Source organism: Hipposideros armiger, unplaced genomic scaffold, assembly GCF_001890085.2.
Source record: "Hipposideros armiger isolate ML-2016 unplaced genomic scaffold, ASM189008v1 scaffold_156, whole genome shotgun sequence".
Taxonomy (NCBI): domain Eukaryota; kingdom Metazoa; phylum Chordata; class Mammalia; order Chiroptera; family Hipposideridae; genus Hipposideros; species Hipposideros armiger.
In genome coordinates this window covers 1,144,564-1,170,218 of record NW_017731506.1, presented here as the reverse complement: position 1 = coordinate 1,170,218, position 25,655 = coordinate 1,144,564, and the positions used below count along the sequence as shown (strand labels likewise).

General features: G+C 42.0%; 1 protein-coding gene across 5 annotated transcripts in view; it reads left to right on the top strand.

Moving 5' to 3' along the window:
- SEMA6A (semaphorin 6A) overlaps positions 1 to 25,655 on the top strand; it is a 127,385-nt gene that overhangs the window by 60,338 nt on the left and 41,392 nt on the right. For 4 of the 5 annotated variants that reach the window (XM_019651246.1, XM_019651249.1, XM_019651250.1 and 1 more), the window contains exons 2-10: positions 5,199 to 5,336; positions 7,557 to 7,674; positions 11,776 to 11,836; positions 12,810 to 12,872; positions 13,600 to 13,701; positions 19,127 to 19,217; positions 22,235 to 22,354; positions 23,164 to 23,252; positions 24,075 to 24,292. In XM_019651246.1, the coding sequence (XP_019506791.1) occupies positions 5,237 to 5,336; positions 7,557 to 7,674; positions 11,776 to 11,836; positions 12,810 to 12,872; positions 13,600 to 13,701; positions 19,127 to 19,217; positions 22,235 to 22,354; positions 23,164 to 23,252; positions 24,075 to 24,292 (962 nt within the window). In that variant the 5' untranslated portion in view covers positions 5,199 to 5,236. Of the gene's footprint in view, positions 1 to 2,597; positions 2,654 to 5,198; positions 5,337 to 7,556; positions 7,675 to 11,775; positions 11,837 to 12,809; positions 12,873 to 13,599; positions 13,702 to 19,126; positions 19,218 to 22,234; positions 22,355 to 23,163; positions 23,253 to 24,074; positions 24,293 to 25,655 lie in introns of those variants that run through there. The other variant, XM_019651247.1, reaches the window with a different exon arrangement.

The following is a 25,655-nucleotide window of genomic DNA, read 5'->3' as shown; positions in this document are numbered from 1 at the left end:
CAGATCAGACACAAATTATTCAATATATCCATACAGCCAAGTCCAAGTGCAAGTGCACTGATGAACTGTTTGCTGCAGCTGGACATGTAAACAGTGTATGGAGCAGCCCAATTGGGTCTTCACAACAAGCAACGACCCTTCATTTGTGCGTATAGACATTGGATCCCACCAGGTTCACTTGCTAAGACTGACACGGCAACCTGCACATGATGGTAAAGATGAGGAGACTGCTTCATGCAGCAATGCTGATGTGCTTTTCCTGAGTAGCATGGAGGTCGCCCTCAGAGCTTTCAGGGTCGGGCAGTAAGGTTAGTGGGTGAGGAAGGCTTCCTAAAACAATGGAAAGTGGTGTGACTGCTTCCAGCGGGAGCGGGCAGCCCCTCTGCTCCGGGCAGCCACTGCTCACCTCCAGCGGGCTGGCCATGTGGAATGTTGGCCCGCAAAGCCAGATCTCTGTCTTTTCCTTATTTAAGAAGCCAGAAATCTGGAGTTGTATGTTAAATCTATTTTTATTCCCTGAATGTTGTCTGCTAATTTAGTTTTTTCTTCTCTGTGAGCCAGCTTAGGCCAAGTCCTACCAGTTTTGTGAGCCCCAGTAGGATTTTCCAGGGCAGGATTTGGGGGACTAGCTGGGGAGAGGATTAGAACTAGTGTTGGGGTAAGAGTGAGTGGTAGGCTTGTCACAGCCTCCCCATCCTAATGGCTCTGAGAAATTAACCTGATTAATCAGATGTCACACGTGGCAATTTATGACCTCATTCTCTGTCAGTTCTAGTGACATTCCCATTGCTTCATGCTTTCCTGACACGATATCCTTTATGATGGGGGAGGGGTGAATGGAAGCTCCAGGTATTAAAAATATTTGATCATTTTAAAAACAATCAACACAAATGCAGTCACAGGATTTTTGAACAGACATCTTTGTAGCCCCCTTTGTTTGGCCCTCACAGTGGAATACCTGCAGGCTAGTGTCCTGGGCAGTTGGCATTCTGCACAGTTCATTTCTCTCATGGAAGCCAACATTCACCACACTATTTGTGCATCACAGCTCTGTTATTCAGTTTGGTCTTAAAAAGTGAAGGGGAAAATTTGCACTCAAAAGAGTTTTTGTCTTGGCTCAGAGTGTGCAAAAAGTCAACATAATTCTTGCCCATTTGACTCAGAATAAAGTTGTATAATTAATTTTAAATGAACCTAAATAAATCTAATAAATTCACCAACACATGCCTATAAAACAAAGAACTTTCTTAAAGTTTTCCATGAATTTTATGGGTTGGGGAAGAGTAGGATTATAACTTTATAGTAATGGTGTATTTTACAAAGGGTATTTCTCTTCAAGCTAAGAATGGAAAGTTGAGACAATTAGATGGAGAATTCAGGCACAATACACTTACTTTTGAAGTAGATTACTTACTTTTGTCTAGAACCCTCATACTGACAGTCTTCCCATTATCTAATTTTCTGGATAGCTGCTTTAGCCTAAGTCATATTTGGACTATATAAGCACAGTCACAGAGAGGAAATCAACAAATGTCTGCAGATCCTATAAATATGCTACATGTGGGTAGCACTTTTCAAACTTCAAAGATTACTTAAACAGCCTCTTTCATTGCAGCAGCCCAGCTAGCTCAAGATTTTGAAACAGTTTAAAGTTTTTATTTTTGTTCTGGCTAGTGCAAGTCTCTGTTGCTGTGGTCTTAGCAGGGAGACCCAACCCATGTTCTGCAGGATGGGAAATGACAATGTGAGTGAATTGGGATCTCTCCACAAAGTAATCGTTTCAACAAGAATGTATACTGTCTACATATTTACAAGGGTTAGAGCCCAAAGTTATGTAGGAAGGGAATAATACATCAAAACTTCAGCTAAAGAAAAGTGTCAAGTGTTCATGTGGACTGGCCAAGATTAACCGATACTTCCAGGGCACTTTCTCCCCTACGATGGACACGTTAACAGCCTGATGATATGATGATAGAAAGACACATGAAACAACTATTTTTCCTGGCACAGAGCCCCACTGTAAACCTGGAGATATTTAAATAACCCATCTCAGCCATGATCCTGACTATGTATGTGTAAGGATTTTAAAAAGCCATTGAATTATATAACAGATTTATTCTGCATGCCTTCCTCTTCCTGCAAGCCTCTGGGGTTGAGAATGTTGTATCTAACTCATGCAATCTTAATATAGAAAAAAATGAAACTGGAAGACGTAATGAAATAGCAGGACTTTGTCTCGTTAGCTTGTAGGACATTTATACAAAGATGAATGCTAGTGTGGAAGGCTGAGACTCATTTGTCATGTCAAGAAAAATTAATCTTTAAAAAGTATTCATATATTCCCAAAGATTTCTAAAGGAATGAGAATCATCCCTCTGAGTTTCCGTTATTCTTCCATTACATGCTGCAGAGTCTGAGGTCATATGCTTCTGTATAATACTGTGATATCGCTCTTGAGCCCTTGGTAAATATTGCCTCTTCCTCTTCCCCATATACTTTCTCATCTACAATATAACAGCTGACTGGTGTCTGGTTTATGTTTTACTTAACTCTTATTATTGATTTCACCTCTTTAATCTTATGCTGAACAGGAGCCATGAGAAGCAAGTTAGGGCACGTCAGAACTTCTTCCCTTTGGAACCCAATTCTCCAGGTTAGGAAGAACTGGTGAATAAGCGAGTGAGTGAGTGAATGAATGAATGAATGAATGGACTTGCTGTTAACCTATCTATAAATACATGTTTATGATTCTTGGTAATGGATCAACCTTTTGACAAGTAATCATTTAAAGTTTAACTTTAATCTACACATCAGAGCTGGAGGTATGGAATTGCTTAGGCTTTTTTTCTCATCCTCTCCCTCTTTGATTTTCAAGACAAAGCAAATTAATTAATGTACACTTTTCAACTGAAGGAATGATTAAGACCCAGCTGTGTCTGTAAAATTGTAAGTTGTGATGCAACCCTTGGGACTTGTTAATGCTTTTTTTTGACATGAAGAAGTGAGACGTAGGTATCTTATATTAAGTGGTGTTCTAAAAAGCAGAAGTTGGCAATTTGCTTGCCAAATTAACTTTTAAAGACATTTAAGTTACTAAGTTTGACTTTTCTACACACAAATCTTAAATGATTGATGGACTACTATAAAATAGCTTTGTTCAAAGGAGATCATCTTTGACAAGGCTACTTCTAAGGCTGGCTTTACCACTCAGGAGAGATGAAAAGATTTCCCCATTTTACATTAATTTCCCCAATAGATCAACACTTATTTGAAAAATGCCTGAGAACTATATGATGTTTACTGTACCATGAACCTTCTTTCACTGTATCCAGCAGCTCCACATGGGATGGTTTTCACTTAAAAGATTTACAAGTTTTCTACACATAAAGAGCATCTTTAAGAAAATACAGATGGGGGTCAGCCGAGTGGTGCGTTGGTTAAGAGTTGGCTTGGGACACCAGCTCTGAGCAGCAGGGCCCCGGTTCAGATCCCACATGGGGCCAGTGACGCTGCGCCCTCTACAGCTAAGATGGTGAACAGCAGCTTGACCTGGAGCTGGGCTGCCATGAGTCACCGGCTACAGCGTAGGTTGCAGTGGGGCTGGCCGGCAGTGGGCATGAGCTGTCATAAGCCACCATAAGTGGCCGTCCAATGGCCAGTGAGCGACTGCCTCATCCAGGAAGAGCTCGATGATAATAACACCAACATGAGCTAGTGAAGCGACGTCCTCCACAACTAGACTGAAGAACAAAAGGACAACAACTTGTCTGTTCTCCTTCCCCAATTCCCCAATGCTGTTCCCCTCCCCCAATTCCCCAATAAAATCTTTAAAAAAAGAAAATACATATGGGTAGAACAGTATATCTGGTGTTTTTATTTACTACTATTTCATGGCAAGGTAGTGTATGAAAATATAAAATATACAGAGGGGCCGGCCGAGTGGCGCGATGGTTAAGAACTCGCTTGGGATGCCAGAGGGCCCCGGTTCGGATCCCACATATGAGGGCCAGTGACACTGCCCTCCACAGCTAAGATGCTGAACAACAGCTCAACCTGGAGCTGGGCTGCCTATGAGTCGCCGGCGACGGCGTGGGCTGCAGTCCCTGTGGCAGTGGATTGCCATGGGCTACCGTGTGTGGCCAGCAGCCAGCGTGAGCGGCCAGCAGCCGCAGTGAGCGGCCGTCCAGAAGCCGGCGACTGATCTCCCTCGCCCGGGAAGAGCGCAATGATGGTGCCAACTTGGGCCAGTGAAGCAACATCCTCCACAACTAGATTGAAGAACAAAACGACAGCAACTTGTCTGTTCCCCTTTCCCCAATTCCCCAGCACTGTTCTCATCCCCCCAATTCCCCAATAAAAATCTTTAAAAAAAAATAAATAAATAAAAAATAAAATATACAGAGATATGATTTTTTTTAATCAACAATACCACTTCAGGATGTGGTTTTAAATTCTCCTTATAGTAGTCTTCAGAGTCTAAAAGGCTCAATTTATTTTGTTTTAAACATAGATTGTGTGTTTTTACTTATGTCTGAGGTCATCGTTGAATTACTATAGAATTCCATAGACCAGGGGTGAAAATCTCAACCAAGGGGTCAGGAAGGTAATGGGGAAGTAAGTGAATGGAGTAAGTTATAGAGGGGGTGTGTGTTTTGGGGTAGGGCTGTGGTGCCTGAGAAGGTACTATCATTTTGGTCAATAGGAAGGCTATTCTGATTTTTATAAAAGAAGATCAGAAATCTAATTTTTCAATACTGGCAACTATAAATTTTTTAAAGATCTTGGGCTGGCCAAATAAAACATGTCTGTGGGGATGACATGCTGCTGGAAACCTGCTAAGAAGAAAAATATTTACCTTTAAAAAATGCTTCTTCAGTTGTCCACAGTTTTTAGAATGCAGTTTCCTAACTGTGAGACAGCCACCTGTAATGGCTCAGGACAAAGGAGATAAGTCTCCGTAGCACATGTCTGTGAGAAGCTTTGCAGAAGGGCTCAGATGCCTGGGAAAGAGGGTGCAGTGGGTAATGGATACAGGTTCCTTATGTAAAACACAATAATCAATGAATTCACAATGGAAAAAATATGAGGCAGAGGCCTCTTTGCTCATAAATTTATCTTCAAGGCCATTTTACTTTATGGAGTTGAATAAAGCTGACTTGCAAAAAACACAAACAAATTCCTTCTTTGTTCCTTGGCAGGGTGAAGTAGAGAAATAAAGTCTCCCCGCTGAACTACTATGAGGTCAGAAGCCTTGCTGCTATATCTCACACTGCTACACTTTGCTGGGGCTGGTTTCCCAGAAGATTCTGAGCCAATCAGTATTTCGCATGGCAACTGTAAGTACCCACAGTCTCACTCCCACTCTCTCCCTGTGAGGACACTGTAGCCCGCATCAACCAGTAAAACATAAAAAGTTTAATAAATAGGAGACTTGTTAGTCACTATAACTTGTGTAGGTGGCAAAGTTAATTCAAGTCTAGTCAAATCTGCGGGATGCCTGTTCTATCATTCCATTAAATGCTGTTGTGGGAGATATACGTGTGAGGGTTTGAAACATTCCTCAACGCTTTCGATGAAGTCTCAATTCTTATATGGAGGCTGCTGAACATGCCTGAAACTAGCGGTGGGAAAATATCACTTATCACTTGGGCATTGCCAGTATGGCACATTTTCATATGTAATTAACGCAACGCATAGGCATTGTTACAAGAACAGAAAATGATAGGACTGCTTTGGAGTTAACTTTTTTTACACTTAGAAGTTATATTATTGCTAGACTTGGGTAGAGTGGATTTGAATTCAGTGGACCTATTTCCACCGTTTATGTAACTGTTTTCCACCATTTATATAACTTTCCTTTGGTCTCTGCTTCGTTATCAGTGGTAGAAAGCAACATGATTAAGAATTCAGTTGACTCCCCAAAAGAGGAAAGTTTTACCTGTGTGTAAGATGAAACAGCCAATTTACTGCATTTTTTTCCCTTCCCTCCAAAAGACAAAATATTTTATCACATTTACAGTGAAAGAGCACATTCTCCTCAGATACCGATTTTCCCAGTAATTATCTCAAAACAAACACTGAATGAACCATACAAGAGGTGTTTAACATCAGTATGTGATACTAATGAGATCCATTACTGCCAAGCTTTCTCTTGGATAGTCTGGGTTGGAAAAGTAGATAGTTTCATATGAAGGTGAGGTGGCAAGACTGGTACATAACACAATTATTAGTCAGGGCATGATTAAGGCCAAATGATGTAGAGCATCACTCGTGAAATGACAGAGTCCACCTAATTCAAGGTACCAAGCCTCAATAAGCATTTATCTTCATTTGAGATAGGTACTCTTTCTTTGGTGGTCCTGTACAAAAGACACCCCAGCCCAAATGTGCTGCGGAAAAGCATACTTCAGTGAGCACTCAGATCCTTGATAGGCGAGAGTCATGAATTGTTTTAGCAAGCTCCTTGATGAATGGTTCAATGAAATTTCAGAGCACTGGAGGAGGAAGCACAAGAGTCCCATACCAAGCATGATTGTGAATAAAACATTCTGATGCTAATAAATACCCATGTGAGTTACGCTCAGGTACTACAGGGGTTTCAAGGGAGGGGTCTGAGCATAAATCTGTGAATGGTTTCCGAGTCATTATTTATCCCCGCCCCCTCTTCGCCCCCCCTGGAAAACAACTGCCTTTTAAATGTGACTCAGCTTTCTTTCCTCCTCAGTTTCTCTGGAGGAATGCCAGTGCTCTGGATTGTTAGTTTAAAGGCAGAGAGATTTTTGAGATGTAGGTATTTCTAAAGGTCAGATATTATTACAAATTGCCCACTATCAACCAAAGAGAACTGTAAGAAAGGAGAACTATGCCCACGGACTCTCCATGTCAGGGAAAATTCCAGATCACTCGACTCACTACACTCAGTTTGACCCTGCCCTGTCAAAGCGCTCATTTCTGTGAGATTTCGCCAATTGCTTAACTCCAGAGTGACCTTCCCACAGTTCCTAGAATGCCAACCAATCTAGCTGGGCTGCCTTCAATGGTGGATTATTCCAACTGGACGCCTGTGGAGACTGTATTTTTCTTCTGGCTCCTGGGCGAGGGCTCTCGCCTCCAGACCACATTGCCTTTGTGGTGATTGATGGGAAGGCTGCTTTGAAATAGTTGTGTCCCGAGACAAGATCTTTGGCAGACTGCCCCTCAGGCTTAGCACTCTAAAAAAGATGAAAAGAAAACTGAAAGAAAGGAGCACCTTCATGGAAAGGGTTCACTTGCAAGCTTAAGCCCCAGAAACAGGGACAAGTCAGAAATTGTGACACTTAGAAATACAAGTCCAGGCTTATTTTCATCTGGAAATGAAACTGTAACTTGATCATCCTTAAAGAGTACTCTTCTGTCACAGTTTTTCCTAAAATAACAGACTAGTTGGAGATGGAAAATTGTGGCTGGTCTGACTTAAATATGGTTTTGTTTTGTGGCTGTCCCCCCCCCCCCCCACACACACACACACTTGGCTTGATTTCCTTTTCCCTCTCTTGCCCCATCTCCTCTTTTCACAGATACAAAACAGTATCCGGTGTTTGTGGGCCACAAGCCAGCACGGAACACCACACAGAGGCACAGGCTGGACATCCAGATGATTATGATCATGAACAGAACCCTCTACATTGCTGCTAGGTGAGTGGCCTGGTTCTCACCTCTGCCTTCCGAGCGTCCGAAGGTCCCAAGACCCAAATGTACCTGCTATGTGCATCATTTTAAAAATCATGACATTCCCAAACACAACGTTATTTAATTTAAAGGCTACTTTAGTTTGTCAAGCAATCATTCTTTCAAGATTTTCTGTGTCTGCTTACCTTTATGTGATTTAGATAGAAATAATTGTGTATTTCGGAGCTTAGATTCAAATAATCCTGTTTATCTTGAACATACACGCAAATATTTACTCAAACACCCAGCACAGTGCTTCTCTCCTTAATACCTGCTTGTTAAATCAAGTTGAATGTGTAAACATGTATTATATAGTGCGTGTGTGTAGGTGTATGTATATTAAACCTGTTTGTAGTTTTGCAGTGAATATATAGTACATATCATTACTTTAGCAGATGGCAGTAGCACCCAAACAGTTTTTGATTTGGATCTAGTAAGAAAATACTTATCCACTGGGGAAATGTCACTTAAGCCAACCATGTCTTAAGGCTGAATGCATGGTAAGAATTACTGCCTAACCACGGGTTACATGGATTTCTGCTTTTAACTCTACTGTTAATTTACTTGGACCACAACTTCTCTGGCCACAGTGTCCTCTGTCAAATGAAAGGTTGGATTAGATTATTCTAATGAAGTCTCTTGGAATTCTAAGACTATAGGATCCCAGTTTGGGGTGTGTATCTCATTCAAAATAATGCTAAATGAACAGGGACAAGGAGCACTAGCTTGTGAGGTTCTGCTGTGGTCTTACTGAGTCTATGCTGATCATTTCACACTGGAAAGAAGGAAAGATTGTGTTTGTGGTACCTGTCTGGCTGTGAGCACAGGCAAAGACCAGGTAAATAACCACAGCACTTGATTTCTTTAAAGCACTTAGATGTTCTGAAATGACAAGCTGTGCAGCATAAAAAAATAAAAATCTAAAAAAGTCTGGATGAAAATATCCTGCAATTACCCCCACATTTGGTCACAGGGAGCAGTGCCAAAGCACTGTTTAAGAATTTACTTCACAAAAACTTATATAATACATACTAATTGTATGTGCCATATAAATTGCAAATATAATTGTAAATTCTTCATAAATATTAATTCATTCAATACTGGGGGTGGGAAAAAAAACCTGTGAGGAGATATTATCATGCCCATGTTTTAAGGGAGGAAACCAAAGTACAAAGAGGTGAAATGACAGGGTCAAAATGACAGAGGCAGGCCCTGAACCAGGAAGGTCTTTGCTTTAGAGTCTGGGTCATTACTCCCTGTACTAAGCAACCTACTGAGCAGGGGAGGTGGTACTATTTGCCCGAGGAATAACCTCCGAATAGCTGTTGCCAAGAACAGAGTCAGTGTGCATATTCACTAAAATGCATTCTAATGAGGTTCTCAGCAGCCACCTCTGGCAGAATATGAGCTACTTCTTAAATATCATTTTTAGCTTTCTAAATGTAGCAGCGTTGGAAGATTATATTTGTACCCAATTATCTAAAAGCTGGTCAAAACAAATGATTAAACACTGGATCTGTGAGAATAGGTTGACTCAAGAATCTTCTATGAATTGTTCACTTTGGAGTTGAGTCTCTAGAGGGGAAAAATGGTACAACAGGAGCCCTCATACCTGATGTAGACTTTGCATGGGTGTGGCCTGCAGGTCGAGGGTGGCACCTGAGTTACGAGCAAGGTGCTATACAAACTTAAAAGTGACCATTAGTCCAGCTTGTTAAAACCACAACACAGTTTTATCCTAACCCCTCATCACCAAAAGAGGAGAAGGAAAACTATAAAACAGACTTGCTTTTTTTAGAGGTAAAGTGTGTAATACCCTAGCATTGCCATGTTGCTTTTCACTCTACCCAGCCACTTCCCTTCAGTACACACCCCTGGAAGGATTCCTGAAGGAGTTCTGTGGCTGCCATATTTAGGATTTCTCCTCTCCCTTTCATTTCACGTTTCCCAACTCTGCCCTGAGAGATCCAGGTTCCTAGGCAGCAGGTTACAAGAAGTTAAATCCTTCCCCCAGGTTCAAACCATGGCAACACAATTCAGTGGTGCGCGTACTGGAGGGGCAAAGAGGAAGTCCTAGGATTAAGTCAGCTAGTGTTCAAATAACTTAATTCAGTCAGAGCAGCATATGCGTCCTGGGATGCACACACTGGTAGTTGGAAATAACTTCCGACCCTGGTCCACAGTTTAGCATAAAGCACTGCTTCTGTTTGCTGGGCAGTGCAGTGTGCTCTCTTGGATACTGAAAAAGATCGTCATTGTCCAAAAGAAGATTTCATTCACAGGTTGTATTTTTAAAAGGCTTCCCAGTTCTTCTAGCCAATTGGGGTCAGCAATGGGACGCCAGCTCCCATCCAGAACCCAGGGACTGAGTAAGGTTTCAAGTCAAGAACCCCTTTCAATGCTGCTTTATTATTTTCCATTTTGTAAATTCTCTTTTTTTACTTTAATCTCTAAACTGTTAATTAACATAAACCAGCCAGCCATGCCAGAAGGGGGCAATGGGAGAGCAGAGAGCTTTCTGAGGAATTGCCAATGCATATTAATCGGTTCTTAATTACAATTCATATATTCAGCTCCTACTTAAAGTTCTGAGGGAGGCAGGGCAAGGAAAGCCTGGAGTCCTCTCAAACCTGATACAAAAGTAATAGGCAATTCCATTCCAATAATAAGCCTGACCCACAGTACCGCCAACGGAGTCAAATAAGTAAGAAAGGAATGCAATAAAACTGCCTTGAAATTAAAGAGCAGGGCAATTCTGGCACCCTACTGAAGTTTGCAGAACTTCCCAATTCAGCAATTTACAAAATAGGCTCCTCATCCTCCCCCTTATTCACCCCACCCCCGACACCCCCCCACACACACACACACTTCTGTAGCAGGCGAAGGGAATTTTGTAAGCTAACTGCTTTGCCCTCTCTTATTTTCACATGAGAGAGCCTGTTTTTATTTTTCTCTGTTGTACCTTCCCTGAAAGCAGTGGCAAATAGAGTTCTAAAGAACTGGGGGAAAAAACTGAAGTAAATCCTGACAGCAGATAAGTTCTTTCTTTCCCTTTTCCTTTCTTTCCTCCCCTCCCCACTTCTTTTAAGTAATGAGGGGGCTTGAAAGTCAGCATGGGAGCCTTGAGGTCCTGTTTTAAAGCTGTGGGTAATTTTCCAGCCCCAGGACTTCCTGCATTTTAGAAAAAGTCAATGTTATTTCAAGGGAAAATGAGCTGTTTTGCTTTCCCTCACTAGCCCCCCACCTCCCCAGTTGAGTGTAGTGCTTTTCTTTCTTCTGAATTTCAGACAAAAACGTCCTTGTACTCAGCTCAAACAGAAGGGGATGTTTAAATATAGCCCCACACCTGAGCTGCTGATTCCGTTTCTCCCCTTCCAAGAGGAGATTGGCAGCAAGTCGTAAAGACAACCAAATTCTCAGCAAAACAGGAAGGTGAACAGAAGCAAGAAATGTAAACTTTAGCCCATGTACATTTTAGATCTTTATTGACCATCACTGTGTGAAGAAGAGAGTGACTTCTGGAAATAATTTTACCTTTATTATCTTCCATCTTGTCAATCAAATCATCAAAGCCAAAGCTGAAAACACATTTTCCAAAGAGAGATGGAGATGAAAAGTAGCTTTTTGTTAGACCCCTGCCTGGATGAACTGATGTGGCATGTTGAACACCAAATGTCTGGTCCATGGATTTGATGATCCTGAAAGGGGATGTGAGCCCATCTGTGTCCCAGTGCTTGGGCCAATTTAATTTCCATAGTCCTCTCCTGAACTACAGTGTACAGATGTTATCATCCTAGTATGAGGGAGACACAGGGAAGTTTTTATAAAAGGTGTCCCACGCAGGCAGCAAGATGCCACCATCAGAAGGGGCAAATTTGACCCCGAGGCACGCCCCGCATAGTGAGCTTCCCTTTGTCTTGAAGGTGTATGTTTTGTTTTTCAGAAACATGGATATGGATTTATATGCCTTGTATGATAGTTATATATATATCTTCACTCATTCAGGAGAAAATGAGCTGTCTTGACTCCTGTGTTTGACACTGGATTAATTTTTCTTTCTCTTTACAGGGACCATATTTATACTGTGGATATAGACACATCACACACAGAAGAAATTTACTGTAGCAAAGTAAGTAGTTTTAATACCATCTTTCTGAAATGAAGGACCTTAGGATAGTTCTTGAAGAGTATCTATTATTTTAAATGCATTGATTGAGATGACAAGGCTGGTAATAATTTGGAACATTTTGTGAAATCTTAATTTGGGGGTATAAATTAGGGCTTAACACATGTTCAGAAAACAGTTGTGTACATGATACTTTATTCATCAAATATGTGAGCATATACACTTTGGAGGTTTAGGTAATTCCCAAATTCTTTCAATAGGAGATTGCCATGTTTGTCCAGGAAAAGATCAGTTTTCATATGTAACATTTTGTGCCACAAATGTTTCAGTATTATGTGTCCATGTCTTGCAGCACTAAGTTTGATCTGACTATTGTGGTTCAGGAATTTGATCAAAAAGACATAAAATACAACCTAGGCTCCCCTTGTAACTCCACATGGATGTATTTCAATGAATAAAAACTGCCATAGATCCCTTTAGTCCATGAATTTACGTGAAGGCGTATAACCTGAATTAAATCTTTGTCTGCTAAAGTGAATGACTCCTTTATTTTTAAGAAAATGACTTCCATATTTTAAGGAAAAAGCCTACTTAATGAAAATTGATTTATCAACTGAAAGGAAAAGAACAGCACATGTATTTTATCAAAATGAGCATAATTTAGCAAGTTAATTTGGGTGCCTTAAGCAGATGTGGAATTTCCACACTTGTTTATTCTTCTTTCCTTTCTCCTTCATCTTTATCTCACAGAAAAGAGGATCATTTTGTAGGTTACTGAATGCACGGGAGTTCAAAATTAAATGAACGTTTCTACCCTAATCTTTTGTTGTTGAGGTGAATTAATCATGGAGAAAGGGTGTGGAAAGCTTTCAATAAATATATGTTCAGCCTCTAGTCTCCCCGAGGGAACTCACAATTCTAAAATCAAATGCAACCACTACTGGGATCTAATTGATTTCTTTCTTCAACCCTCCAGAAACTGACATGGAAATCTAGACAGGCTGATGTAGACACATGCAGAATGAAGGGAAAACATAAGGTAGGCAATTTTCATTTCTCTTGCAGCTGCCACTTTGGGTTAAGGTTTTGACTGTTATCTCCGGCCGTAGACCGTGATGTGGAATGGGTCATGCTAGTCCCTTTTTCCCAGTAATTGCTTTTTCCATCAACTTATTGAAGGCTTTAATTTGCAAAAATAGTTTGCTTTTAATGTGATGAAACATTAAGACAGCAGCTAGGGCTGCATCATGAACTACTGAGGGGCACTGGGGATTGTGGGCACAGAGCTGGCTGCCCCGACTCTTCTGAGTGTAGCCTCCAATAGCCCAGCTCATGTCCAAAGCCCTCAGGGGCTCTGCAGAGGAGCCGAGGAAAGGCTGCTGCAGCTTTACAGGGGTCTGTGCCTTTGGTCACAGAACAACATAAACACACACTTCAGCCAGGAGCCTTGTATTTCAAGGGACCCTGGAGCATCTGACGTTAAAATTAATATGAAGGAAGGGTGCCACTTCCAGGTTTGCTTTCCTTTTGTGACATAAACACACAGTCTTCCATTCTATGCTCATGTTTTTATTTACCGTTGGAAAGGCAACTGTTGTTGTCAGTGTCATCTTTTGGCAAGCATCGGGAGGAGCTCTAACTTTTAACAGAGGAGCTCCTCAGCTGCCTTTGTGTTAACCCGACTGTCAGCAGATCACGGTATATGGTGAAGAATGGGTTTCTGTGTTGAATGGACTGGATGCAAAAATGTTTCAATTATTTTTCAGGATGAGTGTCACAACTTTATTAAAGTTCTTCTAAAGAAAAACAACGATACTTTGTTTGTCTGTGGAACTAATGCCTTCAACCCTTCCTGCAGAAACTATAAGGTAAGTGTGATTTTGTCTGTTGGAACCACACATCCCGGAGGTATTTCATAATTTACTGTGGCTGTTCCTGCAGCAACCTAAGAGGGGTAATTCAATGCCACCTGGGCTCCTCTCACTTGTTGCACTTAATGTACTGCTCCACGTGAGTGATCCTGACCAGGCGTCTAAGCGTCCTGTTGGTGCAGGATCGATCGACACGTCTTTAAAGAGCCTAGCTAGCAAAGTTAGTTTCTATAAGAACCTATTCTTTATTGTTCAGATCACCAACGTACTTACCACATATACCATGTGGATTTCCTTTCTTTCCCTTTCTCTTTCTCCCTCACACTCCACCATCTCCTCTCTGAGCACAAAAACACCACTTATATTGTGAGTGATTATTTTAAAAGGTATCTCAAAATCAGGCCAGTGGAAACTGTAGACTTTCCTCTAGGTAAGATTTTTCAAGAACACAGGAATTGAATTCCATTTAGCACTCGGCTTACCTAATCATGGCCTTACTTACCTTGGCCTTCATGCAAGGAAAAAAGAAAAAATTAACTCTCATAGTGTCAATAAATCTAGTTAGCTCTGATGCAGCTGATAGAGGTGCTGCCGGAGAAGTGGGAGCTACCAGCTACAAAAGCAGAGGTGGCAATGATCTAGGGTCTCGGCCCCACGCCTGCCAGCTAGCTCTCCTTGTCCTTTTTACCACAGTCTTTCATCCAGCAAACACATACCGAGTTTCTCCCATGGCCAGGCACTGAGGTAGTACAGACAGACAGGAGGAATTCATCCTTAGGGATGCCTCCTGGGGTTTTGCTACCATGGCAACGTTAACACAGAGCATCATGGCAGAACACAAAGTACTCAGCCTGAGGAGCAGAGTCAGGGAGAGCTTCCCGAAAGAGGTAGATGACCCCTCTCTTCACACAGTCCCCTCTGCATGTGGAACACAAGCATCCCCGGCCCAGAAGGAACCTATACGCCATGTGAGTACAGGGCCCAAATCTGATTGTCCGGAGCCGGACACAGTGCCTCCAAACAGGTGCTCAGGTCATTTTTGTGGGATAAACAGTGAGTGAGATAATGCCTATCCTTTGTCTTAAAGATGCAGAAGTTAGCCAAGTGAAGAGAGGGGCAGCCCGGGCAGGGGAACAGCATGAACAATGGCAGGGAGGAAGAAACAGTCTACTGAGCTTGAAAAACTTCATTTAGTAACTGCTGAATGGTGAAGTAACAAGTCATAATAAAAAAGAGGCTGGAGAGGTAGGTGGCCCCAGGAATAGAGGGAAGAGAATAGATTTAAGAAATACTTAAGTGATAAAAACCAGTAGGACTTAATAATTGATAAGAAGTGCAAGATAAGGAGAGAGAGGAGTTTAGAATGACTGCTAGGCTGTCTCCTGGGTAAGTGGATGGATGAGGCTGCCACCAGTTTAGACAAGAAATAAAAATAAAGGAAGAGCAGTGGGGTTGAGCTGGGCAGTGAAAAGACGGGGGTTCAGTTTCGCACGTGTGAGTATGCTTAGCACTGTGGATGGCAATGCCTATGGGATGTGAACAGAGATCTCTAACAGGAAGATGGATGGGTAAGCCTTTATTTAGGGAGAGACCTGTGGGGAGAGCTAAAGATTTGGGTTTCACCAACATAAAGCTGAAACCCGGGGGTGTGGAGAATGAGAAAAGAGAAGACATCAGAACCATGGGGCTCATCGTGCTTTGCTTTGACAGCTTTAGAAGACCCTCTGCCTTAGCATAGACACCCAAGGAAGGGTCGATTTGACCCTCACGCTCCTCTTCCGCCTTATGCTAGGAAAGGGCACCCGCAGGGCCAGGACCAGGGCGAGGCAAGGGAGGCGCTTGCCTCAGGTGCAAAATGCAAAGGCACCCAAAAAAATGCATTAAGGTAAGTGATATTTTAATGCAATATGTTTAAAAGCCTAAGTTAATGCAAAAATACTCATAAATATCGAATTTAAATAATGACAGGATCCACTCAGGTTAATAGAGGCAACCAGTCCAGGCAAGCATTTACTCTCGACAGTAACGGCGTACAGCTCAAGTTATCACTTTAATTCTACCACTTAATATTCCATTCTTGTGTGTCACTGTTTAGGACTCAACTAAGATTAATGCCTCTAACAAATGCTAACGAATCCCCTAGCTGGAAAGCTATCTTTTATGACAAATTGCAGGTTTTCTTGGCACTGTGATATACACAGGCCACAAATGACCTAGCTGATTCTTCGCACACACATACCATTCCTCGGGATGCCTCACCTCTGGTGATATCGTCACCTCTCGCTTGTTCCAGCCTCACCTGCTGAGACATGTTCCAGGGGTCTGTCTGATCTTCTCAGAGATCACAGACAAGATGCTCTTCCCGTGTAATCAGTGCCCATCTATATGCCCAGCACAGTGAACGGGCGTCAGAACCCTAGGCGTTGCTCAGAAGTGTTCTTTTAGACACATGTCACAGCAGGATGCTGCTGACACAGGACAAAATGCATTTGGCGGCAGGGAGAATGGGCAGCCTCTTTCTTAAGCTCATTTTAGCCATAGACCGAGAGCAACGGTTCAGAGCAGAAACGATTACCAGGCTTCCACCGAAATCCCAGGTCCCATAGTGTGGAAGCATCAAGCGGATTAGACTGTCTTGACAAATTTTGGGTCTCTGCCTCTGCTCCGTGCCCTTATTTATATAGTTTTTATAACAAAAGTAGGCTGAATGTATTAGAAAGACTATGGCCCCAAATACGATTATCTGGGAAAGAGCTGGGAAGGCTACCCACTATAAATCTAACACTATTTACACTCCATACCTCTTTGCTCCTGTTCACTACACCTCTTGAACTTTTGCAGAAAAAAAAAAAAGTCAGGCTGGTTCTCAGTATAATTATCTGTGTCCTACAGTGATTTAATTTCCCAGGGGCTGCTGCCAAGTCTCAGACTTGATGACTAATGCAAGGATTAGTTATTTTATGGAAAGAGGATTTCACCATGGCACTGTTTTGTCTCCGGACCTTTCAAATCTCACAAACCAATATAGTAATTCTTCAGGGCTTCCAGCCTTTGACTAGCTATAGCTACGGCCACGCTTTTAGAAGTAGGTACACTTAAAAAAAAAATCCCCCCCCCTCCCCGGTATATTGTTTCCCCATTGCCAGCATGACAGAGCGCACTGCTAGGGATAAGGGCATTTTTGTTACATCATTGTTTACTAAGCACCACTTCTGAATACTTGCCAGGGCCAAAGACCGCTAAGCCTGTTATAGTTCAACAGGAAGGTATTGTTGGAATAAAATATCAGAAAAAGACTTTCATGAAGATGTGCTAGAGGGAAGAGCACATTTGCTTTAAAGGATATCTGACTTGAACATCTTTTTCCCCAAAATACATTTTTTTAACAAAACTGCTTTATGGGACTCTCAAGTGCAGTTTAAACAAATAGGATAGCTTCAATAGGCGCTATCTCGAAATGGTTTCAGATAGAAAAGGCCTGTCACATTCCCGAAATGGTTTCTGGAGACTTAGGGCAAAAGGCACGACTGACTGGACCACACCGCTGGCTGCTCAGTAAGAGCCTCACTCTTTCTCCTGGGCAATGGCTCCAAGCACCTTGATTTAAGGCACTTTGATTTAGTGCTAAAGGCCTTTCCGTGGACCTTTCCTCGGCAGCAGTGCTATCTTAGCTTTATCTTCCCTCAGTTTTTATCTGTGTAGGCAAACCGTCCAACTGCCAGATGATAAAATACCCTAAAACGAGAAAGACAAATCACAGAGGGGTATGAAAACATTAAGGATGTGGAGGAGATCATTTTGTGGACTTCACTGTTCTGAGATTTAAATGTTCAGAAGCTCCTCTGGTATAAGGAAGACGACCGCGAGGTAGAGGCTGAGACCACTGACTGTCCATGCTGACCAACAGAGGTTCACTTCCTGCTCACATCGCAGCCGAGTGTCGGTCAGTGACAGAGGTTCTGGCCTATGAGGTTACTCAGAAGGCCAAGCTCAGGCATGCTCATACCTCTGCCATCTCCTAGGGCCCTGGAATTCTCTCTGGACCCTCTGTCTAGGGGCAGAATGTGCAAAGAGAACAAGAGTAGAGGACCCTGGAAGGTTTTCAGGGACAAGACCTAGAGGTGGTGCATAGCCTTACACTCATATTCCATTGGCCAGAGCTCAGTCACGTCGATGACACCTAACGGCAAGGGAGGATGGTAAATGTGATTTAGTGTGATATGGAGGAAAGAGAAATGGAATTCAGTGAACAGCTGTAACAAGGCTTTGCCACACCAGCAAATGCCTATGGGGCCAGACAGGTAAGTAGGAGCAAAGCAGGCAAGATGCTGATATATTCTGTGGGTAAAGGGGCCTTGGTGCTAGAGATCACGTTTGCTTAAAGAAAATGGCAGGGGTCTCCATTACTCAACCATAGCTTGTTGCTGCCTCTTGGGTAAGAAGGGCCTGAACTGACTCTCCCAGTTGTTCAGAAGAAGAAATTCAGGTTTTTGCATGCAATCTCCATTTTAAAATACAGCTAAATTTCGTTTCCTTCCTTCCTCCCTGCCTTCCCTCCCTTCCTCTCTCCTTCTCTTTTTTAAACATACTAAGATGGCCAAACAAAACTCACTGGCAAGCCGGTAATAACCTCTAGCACACAGGACCAAGGCCTGGGTTTGGCACTAGGAGACAGAAGTCATATGGCAGCCCCACTCCTCACTGCCTTTGACCTGTGTGAGCCCCTCGGGTTCTGAGCCTCTCTTTCTCGTCTATATGATCTGAGGTTGGGACATTTCTGAAGTAGGTGCAAATGGCCACCTGAGCTCTGCCTGCATCCATGTTATTGCACCTTTGCTGATGCCACATTAGGGTTGTCGGAAAAGTCATGACATATTTTTCTATATTTTTACGTTGCAAAAATGCGTCATGACTTTTCTGATAATCTAATATTTTACCAGGTAACCCAAGAAAGAATTCAGTCTCTTCTCCTGGGATTTACCCCAAAAGGCGCAGGACTCCTCAGACATCACAAAACCAAAAACTGCGGTCATTCTTTGTAGAGTTCATGACTCAGTAGATAACTTAAGGGGAGTGAAGAGTGGGCAGTAAGTTTTCCTGGTGATTGCCTCAGAAATTCCTTTTTCAAGGAGACACTTATTTCCAGAGCATTTCAGAAGGATATGGGAATCTATTTATTATAATTGTTAAGAGTCAAGCAGACATGACTAAATGGCAGACACTCTAAGCTACACAACCTCGGTCAAGTGATTTAATCTCTCTTAACCGCAGTTTCCTAATTTGAAACCAACAGACTTATCTCAGAGCTATGTGAGGATTATTTGTACCATGCATGTGAATTACTTAGCACATTAAGTGGTTTATAAATATTAGTTGCTCTTGCTATTGTCTGTTCCTAATTAAGTCCTATCATTTCATTTAGATGGATACTTTGGAACCTTTGGGGGATGAATTCAGTGGAATGGCCAGATGCCCTTATGATGCCAAACATGCCAATATTGCACTGTTTGCAGGTAAATGACCTGATCTCCTCTTATTGCATTTGCTTTCCCGTGTCCCACCTGTCGCTGCAAACCTGCTCTGGAGGATTCACAGTCAGTTGTACTTTGTTCCTCTGCTGAATACTGTAATTAAGATGCCTTTTCCATTTGAAATTGGTATGGAAATTGTACTTTTGCTTCTTAAAAGAAGTCTTTGCCACACTTACCCATGCTTTTGTGCCTTCAGAAAAGGCTAACAGCTTTGCACTGGATATGTGACATATTAGTTAAGGCCTGTTGGGCTTAAATAATAGAAAATCCCACCTCAAACCACTGATGGAGATTGATTATTTAAGGTAGGAGTTGGTTTGAGTCAGCAGATCAATAATATCATCCAGGACATACGCCCTTTTTATTTCTCTGCTTTCTCATTTCCTTCTGAGAGTCTGGTGCTCTCATAGCCATAGGGTGCCCAGCTCCAATTAAGGCTACGTATCTTCTTGTCCACATATAGAAGGGGAAAGAAAAGTGACAAAAGGAAGTTTCTGAAAGTTCTCAGAGCAGTGAGGCCACATATCCCCACATTTCCAGTGGACACCTTCTCAAATATCATTGACCTCACTGGGTTTCATGCCTCTCTGATGGAAAGGTGATAGTGGCTGAGGGGATGATGCTGGTTAGCTTAGGATGACCCGTATTCCCCATCCTCACCCATTCCTTCCATTGCAAAGGATGAAAAGCAGCAGCAAATAAGCCAGCATTTGCAGATTGGGATTTCTGTGGATGGACGAGAGAGGGAGCGAGAGAGAGAGAGAGAGAGGGAGCGAGAGAGAGAGGGAACGAGGGAGAGAGGGAGAGGGAGAGAGAGAGAGAGAGAGAGAGAGTTTTAATTAGGAATTTGTTTAGGAATTCATTGCCAGCTGTGTACATGGATACATGGAAAAGTGTTGGTATAATAGGGATGGTTATAGCATGTAATAAAGCAGTTAGCTATAATTTCCATCACAAAAGCTAAAAACTGCACATCCTAGCTAGATAAGAAACTTTAGAGCTTTGATTATGAAACAAGATTAGCTCCTCAATTGAACCTCACCCTCAGTGTCATCCATTTGTGGTCCTGACTCTGCAGTCACAGAACGTAGAAACAGCTTGTGCCAAGTTATAAAGAAAAGGTTCCCCGGGTCCCCCAACCCCGAAAGTTAGAGCAGAGTATTACTGGAAAGCAGCATTGTAAGAAACACAAAGTCGTGCAAACCTATGTCTGCCTGGGCAGGAACAAGCTCAAAAGAAAGAGACGTTTGGATATATTCTCTCTAACTTCCACTGCAGCACTTTTCGGACACTTTAACCTGCATTAGTTGGTACCATGGAGGATGTGGGCTGCAGTGGAGAATGTAAATTTAACCATAAACTGAAAAGAGGATTTGTTATACCATGAGGTGGTAGCAAGGGGAGAAAGTAAGCCACATGAGACAACACTGGGACTTCCCTCCCCTTCCTCAACAGGCATATGAATAAGGGTTGGACTGTTTGAAACCTCAGGCAAGCTCAGCCCTTACTAACAAAAGATCCTTGCTGCAACAGAATGGTTCTCTCATTATCAAGAATGCCAGAACAGTGCTGCTCTGCTTTACCAAGTAAAAGTTCTGGTGAGAATTCCAGTGTTGGATATGAAACACAGAGTACTGGAGAGTGATCAGGAGGAGTAAACACACACACACACACACACACACACACGCACATGCACACGCACACACGCACACCACCTTGCCACTGTATCCCCACTCCCCAGATATATCTGTATGACCTAGGGCTATGAATCTATAGTAAAAGTTATGATTTTTATAGATATGTGTTTATCAATAAAAAGGTTTGCTGTCTGTAGTTCAAATCTAACCCAGTCAACACTTATATGTGGCTGTTTGTTAATAATGCAGCTTTAAGACAGCTCTAAATTGAACCTGAGCAAATTTCAGTTATTTTAAGGCCAAAGGAAGACATCAAGAATTTTGCTTAGGTAGATTTGGATAAGCTTTTATAAAAACCATTGTGCTTTCCTACAAATGGAAGAGCTTAAAGAATACTGTACTGTACATAAGCCACTGTGACATACAATTAATGAAGATATGTAATCCATTAAAAATGAATCAAGGAATTTTTTAGTTTCAACGTAATTATTGCTTGTTTCATCTATATAGATTTTGCTATTCTAGAATATCCCATTTGATTATTTGTGTGCAGAACATTTGCTAATCCAGGAAAAGAACCAAAAGTTTTAGGGATCAATCTTTAGTCTACCTCAGTCTCTTTTCCTTGGGATGTATTCTTAAGCATGTCTCCCCAAAAGCGTGAATGCATAAAGAAAGCCAGTTTGAACTGTCACCCCTACCCTCTTTTTTCATTGCTTTGGCATCTTGTCACAATGTTTTCAGTCTGTGGCTTTGAAAATACTGAAGTAAATATCTCTTATTTATTATAGCTGGCAGGATTTAGTGGCTTTCATGACATAGGTGAAGAGGAGCGGTGACTCTCAGGATATAAGGAGCAGTTTAGTGGGCTCCTACTTGTTTATGAATCTCCCTTCTTCACCTCCCCTCACCTGTTTGGTCTGAATACTCCATTACTTCTTGCTTGAACTGAAATCTTGTGATGCATTCAGCTTCTATGTTTCCCTGGGTTCCCAGCTAATCCAGTTTCCAGTGGCGTGGTGGTAGTAGCAGGGTCCAAGGGGCCTTGGCCTTGACATTTCAATCAAGGACCATCTAATCAACTGAAGCCAACAACATTTTTCATTTACCCTGTTCCCTGAGCTGCTGCTCCTTAGAAATTGCCATGCAATTTAAAAATTAAAAATGTTGCATCTCTCATGATCCCAATTTAAAATGGTTAGGAACGTGGGCTAAATATTTTCCCAGCAACTCTTGAATTTTCCCCAGATGTCCTATCTCATTTGCCTGATGGAGGAAAACAATCTGGGGGATGTCTCTATTACTCCCCCATGCCCACTGTCTTGCTCCCACCCCATCCACGTCTTTTCTTTTTCTTGGAAGATGGAAAACTATACTCGGCCACAGTGACTGACTTCCTTGCCATCGATGCAGTGATTTACCGGAGTCTTGGAGACAGCCCAACCCTACGGACCGTCAAGCACGATTCAAAATGGTTGAAAGGTGAACAAACAATTAAAAGAAGAAAAGAGGGGAAGTTGGGGGAGATACATGTATTGAGAGAGATTTAGAGTCCCAAGGGACCAGACTGTAGTTTCATTTTAGAAATGGCTTCTGACAGACAGGAAGGTGGAAATTGCATCTTTTCCCTCAACTGATTTATTTACTTCCCTTTTTCACTTCCCATGAGTTTCTGGAGTATTAACAAAACTACCAATGCCAGTACAATGGTATACATTACATTCATCTTTCCCTTCTTCAAATGCTCATTCGAGTCCTACATGAAAAGAGCTGAACATTTCATTCACAGAAGGGAGCAGTGGATTGGAGGTGGTGGGGACAGGAGAAAAGCTATTCCTTACCCTGTATGAGTCAGGGTTGACAGGAAGATGTGTACAAAATCCGTTCTGTAACATGGGCATTCCATTGTGAAAAATAAAATTACAGAGATATGCAATACTCATTTTAGTCTTCATTGTTGGTTGCAATCACTTCCTATATATATATGGGGTTGTTGGAAAAGTCATGATATATTTCTTGTTTTTAGTTGCAAAAACGTTTCATGACTTTTCCAACAACCCAATACACACACACACACACACACACACACACACACACACACACACACACACACTCAAATGCTTTCTGAAATCACTAGCACTTGCATGTGTGAAGTTATCAGAAAGTATTAGTGTTAACCAACTGTCTAAATGGCCCTACACTTTTAATTAATAACACCTTTGGGTGCAACTGATTAAAGTTCTTTTAACTCTGTGACATGTCCCCAATTAAAGTTCCCAATTTGTCCACAGAACCATACTTTGTTCAAGCAGTGGACTACGGAGACTATATCTACTTCTTCTTCAGGGAAATAGCCGTGGAGTACAACACCATGGGCAAGGTGAGAGGGGAGGATGCCTCACTTTTGGATCAATGTTGTTATGAATGACCTTGAAATAGGAACCATAACTCTAATGACACAGTCATCATTTTGAGAAGATCCAGGCAAAAACTGGTAGAAGTGAAACACTGTGCTGCCTCAAAGCCTGTGTAATGGATTACAGGGAACCTCTTGTTTCTTTTGACATGTAATCAACAGATATTTGGTTGATGTCATACTGAGTTTCAAGTATCATGAGATGTGGTTTCCAGGTATACTCAACAGTTTTCTCTTTTAACTGAGTTGCTCCACACAGAGAGTAAATGTCCAGTATCTTTAAGCAAACTGAAGGTCATGAATTTTATCTTTATTGAACAAAGCTAAAGAACATTTAGGGGATGTCCATTTCAGTTATTTTTACGAGAGTAGATCAAGGTCAATAAAATGCAGGGCCCAGATTAATGCCATGGCAGCTTGCACAGTTAGAGGAAGTCTGAGTTTGGGATTCAGGGCTGAGAGGCTGCGAGTGAGTAAGGATGGCAGAGAGGGTGCATACAAAGTGTGCTTTTGTTTGAGCAAATAAAAAAGCTAAGCAGTCTGTATGGAAATGAGTTTATGTGGCTGGGAGCTGATCCCCTGAAGGATTTATGGCTCTGAATTAAATGCCACAGCCTTATCTTTTAAAACATGCTGTTTTTCCTTCTTCTTTTTGCTACTGATTTTAGAAACATGGGATTAAATTAAGCAACTTGTTTTTCTGTTTCTATTTTCAAAGAGAGGCAAATTCTCAGATCTTGAAAAGTTGAGTGCATTTCATTTTCCCTGTGTGTTTGTCCTCTGCAGGTAGTTTTCCCAAGAGTGGCTCAGGTCTGTAAGAATGATATGGGAGGGTCTCAAAGAGTCCTGGAGAAACAGTGGACATCTTTCCTTAAGGCTCGCCTGAACTGCTCAGTTCCCGGGGACTCTCATTTTTATTTCAACATCCTCCAGGCGGTTACAGACGTGATTCGTATTAATGGCCGTGATGTTGTCCTGGCAACCTTCTCCACGCCTTATAACAGGTAACCATGCCCTGGCTGTGCTGACCTAATCAGTGTTTTCAAGCTTTCTTTTCCCAGGTGTCTCTTCTAATACACAAGATTCACAACTGATGGAAAAATTGCCATCCATTATTTTGTAGCTAAGAAGCACTTAACACTCAGTTTTCATCAACAAATTAGCAGTCACTTGTGAGCATTATTAGATTAGGATTTTAGGGTAAGTAATTAGGTAAACTATAACAATATCTTTATATGCCTGGCGCATAAACACTATGTTTCTCAACTCCTCCAGTAAACCTGGAAACTGAATACTGTTGCCCTCTGTTTATACTTGAGGGAACTGAACTCAATTGAGTACCTGGTCCAGGTAGTCAGGAGACAGAAGAGGCAGCTTTGAACTCAAGAATGTTTCTCCATTCTCTCCTACATTATCCACCTAACATTCTGATTGACTTTTAGTATTTCTACGACTGGACTGGTAACTTTTGAAGTAAAAACACTGGAAATTTATTAAAATGCTACAGAGTGAAAGGTAGGATTCAGAGTCCATCTTGTAGCCCACCCAAGGGACCCTGGTTATTTATTATCTTGTCAGAGGAACCTGGATCCCAACCACAGCACCACTGTCTGACTCTGGAGGGCTCGAGTGAGGACTTACAAGTCATCCAACATTGTACCTAGAAATATCTAGTGTCGGCTGTTCTTTCCTATTTTCATCTTTTTACTTTAAGACTCTGAGCAATTAAATAATACACTAATAATTGTCCCTGGAGAAGAGGAAATGTGTGGAGTTTAAAGACTAGAAGGAAGGCTCTCTGGTGCTCAGCTCTCGGAGACCTGACGAGTCCTGGCACTGTTCTGTCTGAAAACTATCATAATGCTGGGCATGGTCACGTATTGTATACTCAGTCCTGCGTAGAACTTCAGATGATCTATATTGTCTTCCTCTAGGAATACACTGTTTTGTTTTGGATTATACTTTTTACAAAGACTTTTAAGAACCTGATGAGTGCCTAGATGACAGGAACATACATGGGCTTGGAGGATAGCATTTAGAAAGAAACGCTTTAGAACTAGGTAGAGCCCAGGAACAAAGCACACTAGAGGATGAAACAATGTTCCTCAATTACGTGGAGAGCAAGAGTCAAGAGTTCCCCACTAGAGAGCTGTGAAAATATGGATCCATATTGCAGCAAGAAGTGCTCGGTTAGCTTTTTTTAAAGATTTTTATTGGGTAATTGGGGGGATGGGAACAGTACTGGGGAATTAGGGGAAGGGGAACAGACAAGTTGCTGTCGTTTTTGTTCTTCAATCTAGTTGTGGAGGATGTTGCTTCACTGGCCCAAGTTGGCACCATCATTGCGCTCTTCCCTGGCGAGGCAGA